Here is a 15,477-nt window from a genome sequence, read left to right as displayed (position 1 = left end):
GCCCAGGATGTCTGTTCCATCACACCACACTGTTCCCTTCCCATGACTGCCAACTGAGACAAGAGCTACAAGGTTGGGGTCTCAGGGATAATTCGAGTTTACAGACCCTTGAAAGGTGGCAGGTGCTGCAGAAAGAGATCAACCATTGGAGGCACAGACTGAGTCCAAATATGAGCTGTGCCACTAGATGATGATGGACGAGCCTCAGTTTCCCCAGCTATAAAATGGGGCTGGTAGTTGTTCCAACTTCACAGAGTCGTTGTGTCTGTCTAGCACACAGTACATGCTTGATAAACGGTGACTTTTGTTATTTTTATGCACCACAAATGCCCAGCCTTTGCTCCCTTACGCCCAAAGTGGTAAAGGGGACCTCCTTCACACTTATCTCTCTACCTAAAACTAGACAATCATGAAAGATGTGGGAGGGAGATAGGTTTGAGCCAGCCCCACTGTGGAACACCCCAGCATGACCCAAAGATGTGACCACAGCCCCTGCTTCTCCATTTTTCAACACATTGCAAGAAGCTCACATTTCCTCTTCTGAGATGCAGGAACTTCCCCTGACCCCAGATAAACAGTCACTTGGACCAACGGCCCCCTGGGGTTGGATACCCACCCACGCTATAGTCTATGGGCTGTATGGGGGGGCTGGTTTCAGTCCTGGTGAGTTGGGGACAGGTGTAGACGGGGGAGGAGACAAGGAGAGAGGGGGGCTGGAAGGGAAGTGAACGCTAACCTCCCCCACTGCCCCTCTGCCCAGAGCCTCCTTGCCTCGATCCCCTGCTGTCAGTCAACACGAGGATTCAGCTACTCACCAAGGGTAGTTGTTGATCAAGCAATTGATCAGTTTGGGGAATGCCCACGTCCCTTTGGATACAACTGGGGGATTGTCCAAAGGGTCTGCCCTGTTGCGTTGTGTTCAGCCGTGGGTAGTACCAGCCTCCCCTCGAGGGTGTTTCTGATGGTCAGAATCACTGGGCGGAGCACCGGTCCATTAGAGGGTATTGCAGGCTGTCCTGCTCTCCCCCAGAATTCACGTGTTCAAGTGCCAACCCCCAGGACGTGGGAATGTGACTGTATTTGAAGAGGTAATTCATGAAAACGAAGTCATTGCAAGGGGCCCTGATCCAATATGACCTATGTCTCCATAAGAAGAAGAGATTAGGACACAGATACGCACAAGGACAAGTCCGTGTGGAGACACGGGGAGCCGAGGGCCAGATACAACTCAAGGAGAGACACCTCCCCAGAAACCAACCACTTCGACCCGCCAGTCTTAGACTTCAGCCTCCAGAATGAGGAAACAGTAAACTTCTCGCATTTAAGCCAGTCTACGGTGCTTTATTGTGGAACACGCCCTCCCCCACAGCAGACCGTCACCTTGGGCAAGGGCCACACATCGAACTGACATTTTGAGAAGCTCTCACACGGCAAGAGCTAATAGTCCAGGAAGGTCCACAGCAAGTAAAAGTGAATCATTCATCGAAGATCTTTATAAACCACCAACAGCCTAAAGGCACAAGCAGGCAGGCATAGGTAGCCACCGCCACTGTCCTGGGAATCTGACCACACATTGGGGGAGGGGGCGGGCTTGCCTCTCAGGTGGTCTGCCTTTCTGGAAGCTTCACAGGCCAAGTCTTGCCAGAGGCCTGATTCTGCCCCCTAGGTCAGGCAAACCTCACCTGGGACGTTGAGAAAGTTGCTTTGTCAAGGACAATTTTTCCCCACCTGCTTTCCCAGAAGCTGTTCCACATCAGGTAGGCAGTAAGGGAGCCCTGGGCCAGCACCCCAGGGTTCAGAAGAGCCAGGGAGTTTTCCGCTCCAGCTCAGTCATTATGAGACCAGGAGCCCCCCGCGGCCAGGATTGCTTCCGCGGAGCCGGGAGCGAGGACTTGGTGAGTTTCCTCCAGCCCCCAGAGCTGGGAGACAATGTCTAAGACCTGGTCTCCTCCCAGTTCGCCACCTGCTACAGACTGAATTGTGTGTCCCCCGCCCAATTCGTATCTTAAACCCTAACCCTCAATGTGATGGTTCAAGGCGATAGGGCCTTTGGGAGGCGATCAGGTCATAAGGGTGGAACTCTTTGTTCCTTATAACAGGAACCCCAGAGAGTTCTCCCCCCTTGCAGCATAAGAGAACACAGCAAGACGGCCCTCTGCGAATCAGAAAGTGGGCCCTCACCAAGCACTGCACTTTCACCTTGGACTTCCCGGCTTCCAGAAATTCAACAAGTAAATCTCTATTGCCTGTAAGCCATCCAGTTTCCAGTACTCTGGAACAGCGGCCTGAATAGACTAGGACATCATCCGATTGCACAAGCCCTCTGGTCGCCAGAGAATTGCTGTCACTTGCACCCAGGGGGACTGGCTCCATCCAAGCTGCTGGTTCCGTCGTAGGTCCATCCGTGGTGGTTCACAGACTGGCAGAGTCTTCCGTGGAAGGGCGGGAGGTTCTCATCCCCAAGAGCCGAGGGGCACTCGAGTCGGGACCCCCCCCCCCCCACCCTCAGCCGTGGGGTTCAACAGGAACATTTCCGCTCACAAATCCAGTAGGTCGTTTTGTCACAAGAGAGGTCGTTCCAGGTGCCACCTTTGTTCATACTGGCACAGTCCTCATCGTTGATGTTGTTGGGCTCCTCTGGGTCCCAAAAGCTGCAGAGAGGAAAAGCCGGCATTGGGGAGGGAGGAACAGGTGGGGCACAGGGGATTTTTTTCAGGGCCCTCTGTGCGATACTGCGACGGCGGACATGTGACAACATACACGCGTCAAAACCCACAGAATGCACAACACTTGGAGCGAAGCCTAACGGGAAGCAAGGACTTCAACTCATCGTAATGTATCCATATTGGTTCATCGTCTGTAACAAACGTGCCACCCCAAAACTGCAAGATGGTAATGACAGCGGAAACCGTGTACCTTCTGCTCAATTGTTTGGCAAAAAAGAAAGTCTGTTAATTAAAGAAAGAATATCAGGGAGTCGGGGGGAGGGGGGAGGAAAGGCCCTCGAGGTTCAAGGCTCTTTCTTGCATCCTAGCCATTTCTTCAGCTTTCCAGAATTCCCTGAAGCCACCACGTTGTCCCCCTCACCCCCACCTTGTCTGTCTTAATTCAGCCCCGCCTCCCCGTTCACCGGGACGGTCTCCTGCTCCTGAGTCCATTTCCTACATCTGGTCAGTTTCTGCCTCTTACAAAGAACGCTTCTTGGAATCCTTCCAACCTCCCAGGTATTGTGGTATCTCAAGTCTCTTCCATTAAGGCAGAGCCTGATTTGGCAATTCGGGTGCGTGGGATTTACTAAGGGATGCTCTCAGGAGAGGAGTGCGAGAAGCAGATGGTGCGGGGGGAGACCTTGAGCCCGGATGTGGGTTCAGCCTGGTCTTGCCTCAGCCTGATCCAAGAGGGAGCTCTGGAGCGTGAACAGCACCACAGAGTTCTCTCGACTTGTGACAAAGGGTCCCGGCTTCTCTTGGCCACTCGTTGGCTGTGGGCTGAAGTAACCTCCTAGGGGAGCTGGCCTCCATTCAGCTGAGGACAACTCTCTAGAGAAAGCACATCCGTGAGCCTTTAGCAGTCAGTTCCCTCTGCCGGGGGAGGGCTGCACCAGGCCCATGAGGGGGTCTCAGCTGGGCCCTCACAGCACCCCACCATGCCATGTCTTTGCTATTTATAGAGCGGTGCCCTCCTCCGAGAATCTTTAACAAAAAATGAGAACCCCTGTCAGGACACTAATATGTCTAACATATAAAGAGCTCTTCGAAATAAAGAAGAAGGGGCACCTGGGTGGCTCAGTCGGTTAGGCTTCCGACTTTGGCTCAGGTCATGATCTCACAGTTCATGGGTTCGAGCCCTGCATTGGACTCTGTGGGCTCTCTGCTGACAGCCTGGAGCCTGGAGCCTGCTTTAAATTCTATGTCTCCCTCTCTCTCTGTCCCTCCCCTGCTCATGCTCTCCCAAAAATAAACATTTAAAGGAAGAAGAAAGAAAGAAAGAAAGAAAGAAAGAAAGAAAGAGGAAAAAAACTAAAATCCCAGTATAAAAATGTACCAATGATATAATAAACACTTCACAGAAAAGTTAATACCTGTGTCTATTAAACATATGAGAAGATACCCAGGAGCACCTGGGGGCCCAGTCGGTGAAGTGTCCAACTCGATTTCAGCTCAGGTCATGATCTCATGGCTTGTGGGTCCGAGCCCCACATCGAGCTCTGCACTGGCAGCACGAGCCTACTTGGGATTCTCTCTCTCTCCCTCTCTCTGCCCCGCCCCTGCTCCCCTGCTCGCACTCTCTCTCAAAATAAACTTTAAAAAACATACAAATAGGCGCCTGGGTGGCGCAGACGGTTGAGCGTCCGACTTCAGCCAGGTCACGATCTCGCGGTCCGTGAGTTCGAGCCCCACGTCGGGCTCTGGGCTGATGGCTCAGAGCCTGGAGCCTGTTTCCGATTCTGTGTCTCCCTCTCTCTCTGCCCCTCCCCCGTTCATGCTCTGTCTCTCTCTGTCCCAAAAATAAATAAACGTTGAAAAAAAAATTTATAAAAAACATACAAATAATAAAAAAAATAACATAGCCAACTCCAGTCATTATAAGAGAATGCAAATCAATACTAAATTGGGATTCCATTTCATCTACAATTAAGCCAACAAAATTACACAAGTCTGATGAACTCTTAATGAAGAAAAGTATCGTCGAGCCAGCGAAAGCATAAGCTGGTATAACCACTATGAGGGACGATCGGTGAATATTTGTTTAAAATACAAATACATACGCTCCTTGAGAAAGTAAGTGTAAAGGCTGAGAATATAGGCTTTAAAGCTAGACTGGCTGGCACGGGCCACCTGCCAGCTTTCCAACCTTAGGTGGTTGCTCAACCTGTCTGTGCCTCAGTTTCCTCATCTTTAAAGTGGAGATGATAAGAAAAAAATTTTAAAGATGGGAACAATTATACCTTCTTTATAGGATTATTAAAAAGATTAAATCAATGGGTTAATATATGTAGAGTGCAGACAGACAGAGAGCTAGAGATAGAGAGATCCCGTTCATCCAAAAGGATGAAGCTTTTGGAAGCTGCCTCCCCTTCCCACCTTATAACCACTCCTCCTTCCCTCCGCCACCCCCCCTCCCACTGGCCTGAGGACCTGACCTTATAGTTGTGCTAAAAAGTAAAGATGTTGCAATGGAGAAAAATGTTTCATCTTTTTAAAGGTTTATTCACTTTTCAGAGACAGAGAGAGACAAAGCGTGAGTGGAAAGGGGGCAGAGAGAGAGGGAGACAGAATCGGAAGCAGGCTCCAGGCTCTGAGCCGTCAGCACAGAGCCCGACACGGGGCTCGAACTCACGGAGTGTGAGATCATGACCTGAGCCACCCAGGCTCCCCGCAATGGAGAAAAATCTTAAAGGTACAGGAACCAGATTCCCTGTGAGCAAAAAAGCACCCTTGGGCCTCCTTTACCCAGCCTGGCCTGGGGTTCTAAAGAATCTTCTGGCTTGGACTGCACAAAGACCATGGCGGGCAGAGACCCCAAGGGCCCTCAGTACTTGCCTCAGAGTGACAGGTGACCCATCCAGCCACTTCCAGTCCCCTTCACGGTCCCTGTCACTCAGCCCCAGCCAGTAGATCCGTGGAGAGCCATGAGCCTTGGCCACAAACTTCTGCAAGTACAAACTCCATTCAGCCATCAGCTTAATGACATCAAATGTAAGTGGTCTAAAAACACCCATTGGCGCCTGGGTGGCTCAGTCGGTTAAGCGCCCGACTTCAGCTCAGGTCACGATCTCGCGGTCCGTGAGTTCGAGCCTCGCGTCAGGCTCTGCGCTGGTGGCTCAGAGCCTGGAGCCTGCTTCCCATTCTGTGTCTCCCTCTCTCTCTGCCCCTCCCCCGTTCATGCTCTGGCTCTCTCTGTCCCAAAAAAATAAATAAACGTTAAAAAAAAAATTAAAAAAAAAATAAAAACACCCATTAAGAGCCAGAAATCGTCAGACTGAATTTAAAAAACAAGATCCGGGGCGCCTGGGTGGCGCAGTCGGTTGAGCGTCCGACTTCAGCCAGGTCACGATCTCACGGTCCAGGAGTTCGAGCCCCGCGTCGGGCTCTGGGCTGATGGCTCAGAGCCTGGAGCCTGTTTCCGATTCTGTGTCTCCCTCTCTCTCTCTGCCCCTCCCCTGTTCATGCTCTGTCTCTCTCTGTCTCAAAAATAAATAAACGTTGAAAAAAAAATTTTTTTTTAAAAAAAGAAAATAATGACACAGGTAAAGGATGGAAAAAGACCATGCAGACCCCCGGGCTCAAATCCCAGCTCTGACACTTGCTAGTTGTCCATGGCCACGGGCAAGTCTCTTAAACGTACGGTGCCTCGGTTTCCCCATCTGCCAAGTACAAGCAATGTCTACCGTGTGCAAATGGTTTTTTTCACTCTAACCGTCGTAGCACCAAATCATCGCAGGTGCTTACGAAACGCCAGTTTTCCTTCGCCGGTGAAACTGCTTTCCTACCACCTCAAAGCGCAGCAGGACCCACGCGTCCCTCATCGAGCTACGGGGACGGTTACTCGGGCATCACATGACCCCTCCTGACTCGCATGCTAATTCACAAGGTTGTTGTGAGGACGTTAATGTAAGACGCGAGGTGTTTGGAACACAGCCTGGAGAACGGAAGGAATATAATAGCCGTGACGATATCTCCAGGTTAGAGACTTGGGATTTGAACCCAAGGAGAGCCTGTCCTCTTAACCTTGTTGTCTAAAGCCTTAGCAGCGGGGGCGCCTGGGTGGCTCAGTCGGTTGGGCTGCCGACTACAGCTCAGGTCACGATCTCGAGGTCCGAGGGTTCAAGCCCCGCATGGGGCTCTGTGCTGACAGCTCAGAGCCCGGAGCCTGCTTCGGGTTCTGCGTCTCCCTCTCTCTCTCTGCCCCTTCCCTGCTTGCTCTCTGTCTCTCTCTCTCTCTCTCTCAAAAGTAATAAACAATTTAAAAAAAGTTCTAGGGGCGCCTGGGTGGCGCAGTCGGTTAAGCGGCCGACTTCAGCCAGGTCACGATCTCGCGGTCCGTGGGTTCGAGCCCCGTGTCGGGCTCTGGGCTGATGGCTCAGAGCCTGGAGCCTGTTTCCGATTCTGTGTCTCCCTCTCTCTCTGCCCCTCCCCCGCTCATGCTCTGTCTCTCTCTGTCCCAAAAATAAATAAAAAACGTTGAAAAAAAATATTTTTTTTTAAAGTTTTAGTGGCTAAGAGCATCTAGGCGACTCAGTCGACTAAGCATCTAACTCTTGAATTTGGCGCAGGTCATGGTCTCATGGTTCGTGGGATCAAGCCCCACGTCAGGCTCTGTTCTGACATTGCTTGAGATTCTCTCTGCCCCTCCCCTGCTCGCTCTCTCTCTCTCTCAAAATAAATAAATTAAGCATTTTAAAAAAAGAAAAAGTCTTAGTGGCTCAAAAGCACTTCCAATTTCTCCCCATCCAGGAAGGCTATGTGAAACCTGCTCGCTCTTGAGGGCTTGGAGGGGATAGCTCACCTGTTCGGGGAGGCTACTGATGATGACCAAGTGAGAGTTATTCTCTTGGCAAAACTTCCGGGCTTCATCCCATGACTTGGTCCTTGGGGAGAAGTAGTAACACTTGCCCTCAAAGGGGAGCCAGCCCTCAGGGCAGGTGGTCCTGGTACAGTCTAGGGACAGAATAGTATGCTCTCAGCATGGCCCCAGAGCCGGGGTCATGTACACGGTGTGCCACACACAGTTGTGCGGGTTGCGCACTGCTCATCCCCAGGGGGCATCGTTCGGGTTAACTGCGCTGAGAATCACCCCCCTGGGGATTTGTGCAACATGCCAGCACAGTCATGTCCCCCATCTCAGGGCAGTTCCCCAAGTCCCACTCACCTAATAAGCCTCGAAGTTCTACCAGGGACTGGTTGGTGTTAGTTCTTATGTGGTCAATATCCTTCTTCAGGCCAGCCAGCCCTGCCGTGCCAGTCACTGTCAGCAAGGACGGGCTGGAAGGTTAGTAACGCAAACCCCCATCTAGCCATCCACCCACCGCTGACTGCAAACACCAGAAAGAAGCGAGACCCACGCTCCTCACTGTACCCTCTTTCTAGCGGGTGGTGCTAGAACTCAAAACTGACGTGCTCAGTGCCCAGAGAGAGTCCTAGAGTGGCTCAGAGGAGGGACTGAGCTCTGGGGCTTGGGGAAGAGTGGGGATGGTGGACCTCCTGGAGGAGGTGGGTTTTGCAGGAAGATAGTGACTCAGTATCCGCGAGAGAGAGGGAGGGAGGCTCAGCAGGCCGGGGCCACCTTTACAGAAGCAGACATGTTGGGGCAGGCCGCAGCGGTAGAGGTCAAGGTGAACCTCACAGGAGCCAGAGCTCAAAGTAGGGTGAGGGCCAACGTCCAGGTCCTCGAGTGTTAAGCCTGGAGTTTCAGCTTGGACTCTGGGCAGTGAGACGCCACCAGTGGCTTTCGAGCAGAAGAGTGGCTTGAATGCAACATGCGACAATTGTCGGGCTTCAGCAAACATGGCGAAGGCCGTGCTAGCCCAGGAGATTCTTCTACAACTAAGTATTCCTACGGCTCCCACGCCAGACTTGCCCACTTCCAGCTGGACACCCTTCCGTCTCTCTACCCACTAAAGCTTTTCTACTCCACCCACCTCTCTCCACCCTCATCCAAGCCACCATCACCTCTCACCCGTCCAACTGCCCCGTACTCCTCCCTTGTACTTACGACATTGCCTCCTGCCACAGGGCCTTTGCACACACCTGAAGCCCTCCACCCCTCACGTGGTTGTTTCCCTTCCCTCACTCAGCTACAGCACTCTTTCCCTAGGAAAGCCCTATATGACCTTCCCAAAGATAAGGTCAAAGATCCCTTATTATATTTTTTTTCATAGAATCAGCATCCTTTGGACGATTCGCTGAAATTTGGGATTTTATACTCATTTGGGTGATAATTTGGTAAATGCTTCTTAATACCTGTGCTGTCCAACAGAAGTAGAATATAAACCACATACATAATTTTGAATTTTCAAATGGCCCCATTTAAAAAAAAATTTTTTGGGGCGCCTGGGTGGCGCAGTCGGTTAAGCGTCCGACTTCAGCCAGGTCACGATCTCGCGGTACGTGAGTTCGAGCCCCGCGTCAGGCTCTGGGCTGATGGCTCAGAGCCTGGAGCCTGTTTCCGATTCTGTGTCTCCCTCTCTCTCTGCCCCTCCCCTGTTCATGCTCTGTCTCTCTCTGTCCCAAAAATAAATAAACGTTGGGAAAAAAAATTTTTTTTAATTTTTTTAATGTTTATTCATTTTTGAGAGAGAAAGAGACAGAGCACTAGCTGAGGAGAGGCAGAGAGAGAGGGAGACACAGAATCCTAAGCAGGCTTCAGGGGGATGCAGGGCTTGCACCCACGAACCGCGAGATCATGACCTGAGCCGAGGTCAGGCACTTAACCGACTGAGCCACCCAGGCGTGCCTAATGGCCCCATTTTTTAAAAGTCAGAAGAAAGCAGACAAAAAAAATTTGAGTGTTTATTTTTTTTACTTATGCCAATGTATCCAAAATATTTTAATGGGTAACCGGTATTAAAGATTATTATTCTTGGGGCGCCTGGGTGGCGCAGTCGGTTAAGCGTCCGACTTCAGCTAGGTCACGATCTCGTGGTCCGTGGGTTCGAGCCCCGCGTCGGGCTCTGGGCTGATGGCTCAGAGCCTGGAGCCTGTTTCCGATTCTGTGTCTCCCTCTCTCTCTGCCCCTCCCCCGTCCATGCTCTGTCTCTCTCTGTCCCAAAAATAAATAAACGTTGAAAAAAAAAAAGATTATTATTCTTGATATTGTTGAGATATTTTACATTCTTTTTTTTTTTTTTTTGGAGCAAGTCTTTGACATTGGTGTGTGTTTTACACTCACAGCCCATCTCCGTTCAGAATGACCACACTGCAAGTGTCCCATTGCCACAGTGTCCAATAGCCTACTTGTCCCATAGCCACAGTGGCTCATGGCCGCCATATTGGACAGTGGCAATCTAGACGCACACATGCACGTAAACACACACGCACACACTCTGCAAGGACAGGAACGGTGCCTGATGTGCTCCCTACCCCACCCGTCCCCCGATACCTACACAATTCCCGGCAAAGGCAGGATCGGAAGTGGCCTTGGGGTCGCATTTGAGGGGTCACGTTGGGCGTTCGATATGCATAACATGAAGGGAACAAAGCACTCACCACTTGCTTGCCATGCCGTCTGCTGAAAGGTCAACATTCTCAGCTCTCCCACCACCTCCTGGTCTATGAGGAAGAGTCCATCTTGAGCCCAGGCCCTCCCACGCCCCATGCTCAGCGTCTCCCCAGGCCCCATCCCCTTCCTACTCACACTTGATAAGGGTCACAGCCAGACCAGTGCAGCTCAGGAGCAGTGACACCACCACCAGCAGGCACAGGAACACCACCAGTCTCTCCTCCTGGTAGCACCCAGGACATCTGGACTTCTGACTGAGCTGGGACCCCGGGGTGGCTGGGGAAGAGAGTGGGGACACAGAGACCAGTGCTGGTGCTTCATAGAGTGAGGAAGAGACACTCGAGCCTCTCTCCAAGAGCGGGGAGACAGAGATCCGTGGTCATGACTGGCTCACCAGAGGGCGTCGGCGAGAGAGGGTCAGGGGAAGAGACCCCTGAAGGAGCCCAGAAGAGCACATGCTGTGCTTCAGGGCCATCGCTTCCCCAAACGGAGCCCCCTCCCCATCTCCAAATGAAGCCCCACCCCCATCCCATCTCCATCTTCAAATCCAACACCATCACCGCAACCTAACACGGCTACAACATAACCCAGAACACGGAGAGAATGTGCCGTGTGCCAAAGCATCCTGTCACACCCTTACTACTGGATCCTCACCCTTATCACGTAGATGTCACTATTATTCTCGGTTTGCAAATAAGTAAACGGAGGGCTTGGCGAGGTCGTGCATGAGTTGGGCCCAGCGCAGCTCCTAACGTTTGCGATGCATTACCCTATACTCTCCAGCAGCCCCTGCCCAAGCTGCTCCCCCCTTCTAGGAAGCTTATGGACCTTTGCATCAGGGGCAGAGAATGTTTCCCGTGCTTTATGCAAGTAGGAGGTGGGGCCTGAGGAGAATCAGGCAGAGGCCCTGGGTCCCTGGAGTCTGGTTTAGACTCAGGGAGGAGGACCTTCTGAAAGGAGACACTTCTCTGCCCCAGGGTCTCCCTCTGGAGCTATAGGTCTGACTCAAGGATACTTGCTACCATGAGAGGGAAGAGAGGGGCACACCTGGGGGGCATGTGGACTTACCAGCTAGGGACGGCTGGAACGGAGGGCATTCTGGAATGACACCTGGGAGAAAGGGAGAGAAGCGTTTATTCGCAAGTTGCTGCAAGACTCTACATCCCAAGATCAACACCTCCCCCATCCCATCCGATTTGTTCTCTAGGGAACTGGAGGGCTTCCCGGTGTCCCCTCGCAGGCTTCTGAAAGGCTCTCCCCACCGCTCACCCAGTGGAGGAGATGTGCAGATGACAGGGGTGAAGTCCGGGCCTGGAAGGGGCCAGAAAGACAGTGGTTATGCAGACAAGGACTTCAGCCAGGTAAACTGAAAGGTCCCAGACCCAGATTCTCACCTTTGATCTTTGGGGACTTGCAAGGCAGTGGGGGCTTCTCTGTTTTCTTTCCTGGGGGGGTGGGAGGGGAGGGAGGGAAAGGAATGGTTAGGCCCAGAGCAGCACAAAGGCAGCACTGAGTTTCCTGTACCCCCAGCCCCAACTCACCTGCCCTCGGAGGCCTAGGTGGGGCCATCGAGTCTGTAGAAGAGAAGTTCAGAGTTAGAGCCCGTGTGAGGCCCGGAAAAAGACCAGAAGCAGTGATGGAGCCAGGGCCGCGGCTCAGGTGGAGGGTGAGGGACAGGGTTGAGCATGAGAATGGAACCGGGGTTGAGCTACAGCGACCAGCCGTCCTGGATCGCCCGGGACTCGCCCAGTTTTAAACCTCAAAGTCCCACGTTCCGGGAAATCACTCAGCCCTGGGAAAACCTGGGGCAGTTGTTCGCCCTCAGTTAAAGACACAGCTGAGGGGCGCCTGGGTGGCGCAGTCGGTTAAGCGTCCGACTTCAGCCAGGTCACGATCTCGCGGTCCGTGAGTTCGTGCCCCGCGTCAGGCTCTGGGCTGATGGCTCGGAGCCTGGAGCCTGTTTCCGATTCTGTGTCTCCCTCTCTCTCTGCCCCTCCCCCGTTCATGCTCTGTCTCTCTCTGTCCCAAAAATAAAAAAAATAAAATAAAATAAATAAATAAATAAAAAAAAGACACAGCTGAGCCTGGGCTAAGGCTGGGTTGAGGATGGGGTGGGGGGACGGTGACGGACACGGGAGCAGGGTTGCGGTGCGCGATGTGGTCCGGATGAAGGGTGGGACTATCACTGCACCAGGGGATGGGGAGGAAACCCCGTTTAGGTCGTGGTTCTTGGAAGAAAGGGGGACGACTGCGGCTTTGGGAATAAAGCTGGAAATCGGACTGCAATCGGAAATGGGGGAGGGGCCGGCTTCGGGGAAGGGGCAGCACCGAAGACGGAATGGGTGGGGTCCACGTTGGAGGTGGGCTTGAGGGTTGTGTCGAGACCAAGTGGGAGCTGGGAGCCGACACGCCGCAGAGCCCAGGGCCCCTCCTGCCTCATTCGGAGCCCTGGGCACCTCCCCGGTCGGCCTCTCGCTGGACTAAGAAGCGGTGGGCGCAGCGCCCCGCCCTACAGGGCCCGGCCGGGGTCCAAGGACACCAGCACAGCGCAGTCGACCCTCAGGGGAGCCTCGAAGCCTCCCCTTTTATACCCACTTAGCAGACTCTTCTCGAGACCCGGGCCAGGCACGGAGCCTAAAGGCAAATCTGGCCCCCAGAGTGTGGATGTGAGGAGGCTGGGAGTCGAGGGTCCACGCACTGCTTATGAAGCATCAGCTTTCCTGTCTCAGGACCTGTGCGCCCATCAGTTCTCTACCAGGCTCCTCTGCCTGACAAACTCCGGCTCATCCGTTAAGCCCCATCCCAGTATCCCCCCCTCTGACCCCAGTCTCCCCACCACTACAAGCGGAGCCCTCAATTCCCCCTGGAGATTTCCCCCGTTCTCTCGGGCCATCCCTTCGTGGACCTGCTCACCGGGGGCTGTGCCCAGAACCGCCCCTCCCAGTGGACAGGGAGACCTTCCGGGGCAGGGCAGAGGCACAGAGACACCTGTCATCACGGCGTCTGGCCGGGCACACGGGAGGCTGACCGTGCGTCTACGACGCCCAGCTAATGCCCCCCGGCCGCTGCTTCCCTCGGGGCACAGGCCACACATTTTCTGCACCCGGCCTCTGAGGAGTCCTCTTACCTGGCTTGGGAGGGAGATCCTTGTAGGGGGGTGCCATGTTCTCGTAATCATCGCCATCCTCCTCCTCCTCTCTGGTCCCTTCCAGACGAGAGGCAAGTGAGAGCCCAGCCCATCCCCTCCTCTGTCCCTCGGGCCCCGGTTTCTAGCCGCAGGGTGGGGATGCCGTAATCTGGGTCCCGACCATCCCTGGCTGGCCCCCCAGCTCCAGCCCGGCCAGGGCCATACCTGGTAGGTCCTGGCATCCAGAGTTGGTATACATGTGCATGGCCACGGCTAACACGAGAGTCTGAGAAGAGAGGCCCGGATGTATCTGCCTCTGACGCCTGCTGCTCAGGTGCCTGAGGTTTCTCTCAGTTCCCTTTTTCATTAAAATTCAAGCACATGCAAATCCACCTTCAGGGGAACCACCCAAACCCCCCCACACACACACGTGCACACACACACACGCACACACGCACACACACACACACACACACACACAGACGCACACATCCTTCGCCCCAGTTTGGATTCACGCACAGAAGTGGCAACGCCTGCGTCTGAGCAGCAAGCCCTGGGTGGAAAAAACGGACAAGCTTCTTCCTTCGTGGAATTTCCCATCAAGACACAACAGACACTGAACTAGGAAATAAATATAGAAATAAGTGGTTCGGTTTTTTATTTTATTTCCAATAGTCACCGAGTATTATTAAAATAAAATCACGTAGGGGCGCCTGGGTGGCTCCGTCGGTCGAGCGTCCGGCTTCGGCTCAGGTCACGATCTCACGGTTCGTGGGTTCGAGCCCCGCATCGGGCTCTGTGCTGAGCGCGAGGCTGACTTAGGACTCCCTCTCCTGGGGCGCCCGGGTGGCTCAGTTGGTTAAACGTCCGACTTCAGCTCAGGTCATGATCTCACGGCTCATGGGTTCGAGCCCCACGTCGGGCTCTGTGCTGACGGCTCAGAGCCTGGAGCCTGTTTCGGATTCTGTGTCTCCCTCTCTCTCTGCCCCCGCCCCCCGCTCATGCTCTCTTTCTCAAAAATGTACAAACATTTAAAAAGTGACATAAAACAGGGGCACCTGGCTGGCTCAGTCAGAAGAGCATGAAGCTTTTGATCTCAGGGTCATGAGTTCAAGCCCCACGTGGGGAGCAGAGATCACTTAAATAAACTTTTTTTTTTTAATGACAATAAAATACAATAAAACAGAGTGAGGGATAGGATAGAGGCTAGTGTAGAGAGATAAAGAGGGAAGGCCTCCTGGAAGTGACAATTGTGACAAAATGCTAAAGTGATAGGTGCTAAGTACTCCCATGTTCCACAGCGAACGTTCCATGTTCCACGTTCCTGGCTCAGTTATCTCTGGCTGCATCACAAATTACCCCAAAGCTTCGTAAACGACAACAAGCATTTATTAGCTCGCAGTTTCCGTGGCGCTGAGTTCAAGAGCAGCTTGGCTGGGTGGTTCTTCCCCGGGATCTCGCATATCCCGTCAAGAGGCTCCCTGGGGCCAAGGTCTCTGTGCTGAAACTGGGAGATCTGCTTCCAAGATGGGGCGCTCTCTCCAAAGGGCTGATGGAATGTCCTCCCAATGTGGCACGGGCCAGGGTGGAAGCCATGCCACCTTGGATGCTTTGGCCGCACAAGTCACAAGCTGTGACCGCTGCTATCTTTTTTCACCCCGACCGGTTCCGAGTCGTCGTGGGAGGAGACGGCATGAGAGCGTGAACACCGAGACGTGAGGATCATCGGGGGCCATCCTGAAGGCTGGTCACCACCATCGCATGCACAGAACTTGCAAAGGAAGGTTTCTCACCCTGAGCTTGACATGGACTGGAAGTTATTTAAAAAGTGAGAGTTGAAGAGAGAAGTCTGTCCACCTCATTGGTAAAGCAAGGGATGAGGTTTTGACTCCGATCCCAAACCAGGGACCTGTGGGAAGGGGCTGCAGGAGGAGCGGCCACATCTTTTGGTTCAGCACAGACGTGGGAGTTCTCTGAGAGCCAAGTGAAGACAGTGGGGTAACCAGGCTGGAGCTATTTGGAGCGCTCTGCCCAAGTGGGCAGCCTGCCTTGTGTTTCTCCAAAGGCCTGCCATCAGCCTGTGGGGCCAACGGCCTGAGAATCACCCATGACCCCTCTCTTCTCTCATT

At 53.3% G+C, this 15,477-nt stretch overlaps 1 protein-coding gene across 5 annotated transcripts; it reads right to left on the bottom strand.

The window, feature by feature from the left end:
* Positions 1-1,315: 1,315 nt before the first annotated feature.
* On the bottom strand, positions 1,316-13,706 carry CLEC17A (C-type lectin domain containing 17A). 5 transcript variants are annotated; one of them, XM_045047105.1, is made up of 13 exons: positions 13,574-13,706; positions 13,349-13,426; positions 11,763-11,795; positions 11,616-11,666; positions 11,491-11,532; positions 11,269-11,331; positions 10,357-10,497; positions 10,209-10,271; positions 7,873-7,968; positions 7,510-7,661; positions 5,544-5,653; positions 3,383-3,539; positions 1,316-2,651 (listed from the first exon to the last, which is right to left on the bottom strand). In XM_045047105.1, the coding sequence occupies exons 1-13, from the start codon at positions 13,611-13,613 to the stop codon at positions 2,613-2,615; spliced, it is 1,065 nt and encodes a 354-aa protein (XP_044903040.1). In that variant the 5' UTR covers positions 13,614-13,706; the 3' UTR covers positions 1,316-2,612. The 5 variants fall into 5 exon arrangements, with proteins under 5 accessions (XP_044903040.1, XP_044903045.1, XP_019674149.2 ...); XM_045047110.1 differs by having other exon boundaries at positions 11,290-11,331; positions 13,574-13,652; XM_045047113.1 differs by having other exon boundaries at positions 2,515-2,651; positions 3,349-3,539; positions 13,574-13,652.
* Between the last annotated feature and the right edge of the window lie 1,771 nt (positions 13,707-15,477).

This window comes from Felis catus, chromosome A2 (genome assembly GCF_018350175.1).
Source record: "Felis catus isolate Fca126 chromosome A2, F.catus_Fca126_mat1.0, whole genome shotgun sequence".
NCBI classification, from domain to species: Eukaryota; Metazoa; Chordata; class Mammalia; order Carnivora; family Felidae; genus Felis; species Felis catus.
The sequence above is the reverse complement of the archived record's forward strand: the minus strand, read 5'-3'. Positions and strand labels throughout refer to the sequence as shown.

What these genes read in the sequence shown, in the direction of transcription:
- CLEC17A (XM_045047105.1), bottom strand. Translation starts at nt 13,613, where the DNA reads ATGCACATGTATACCAACTCTGGATGCCAGGACCTACCAG. An exon ending in TGGATGCCAGGACCTACCAG is followed by an intron (nt 13,427 to 13,573) that starts GTATGGCCCTGG and finishes CTCGTCTGGAAG; the next exon opens with GGACCAGAGAGGAGGAGGAG. An exon ending in GACGGCATGGCAAGCAAGTG is followed by an intron (nt 7,969 to 10,208) that starts GTGAGTGCTTTG and finishes CCTTGCTGACAG; the next exon opens with TGACTGGCACGGCAGGGCTG.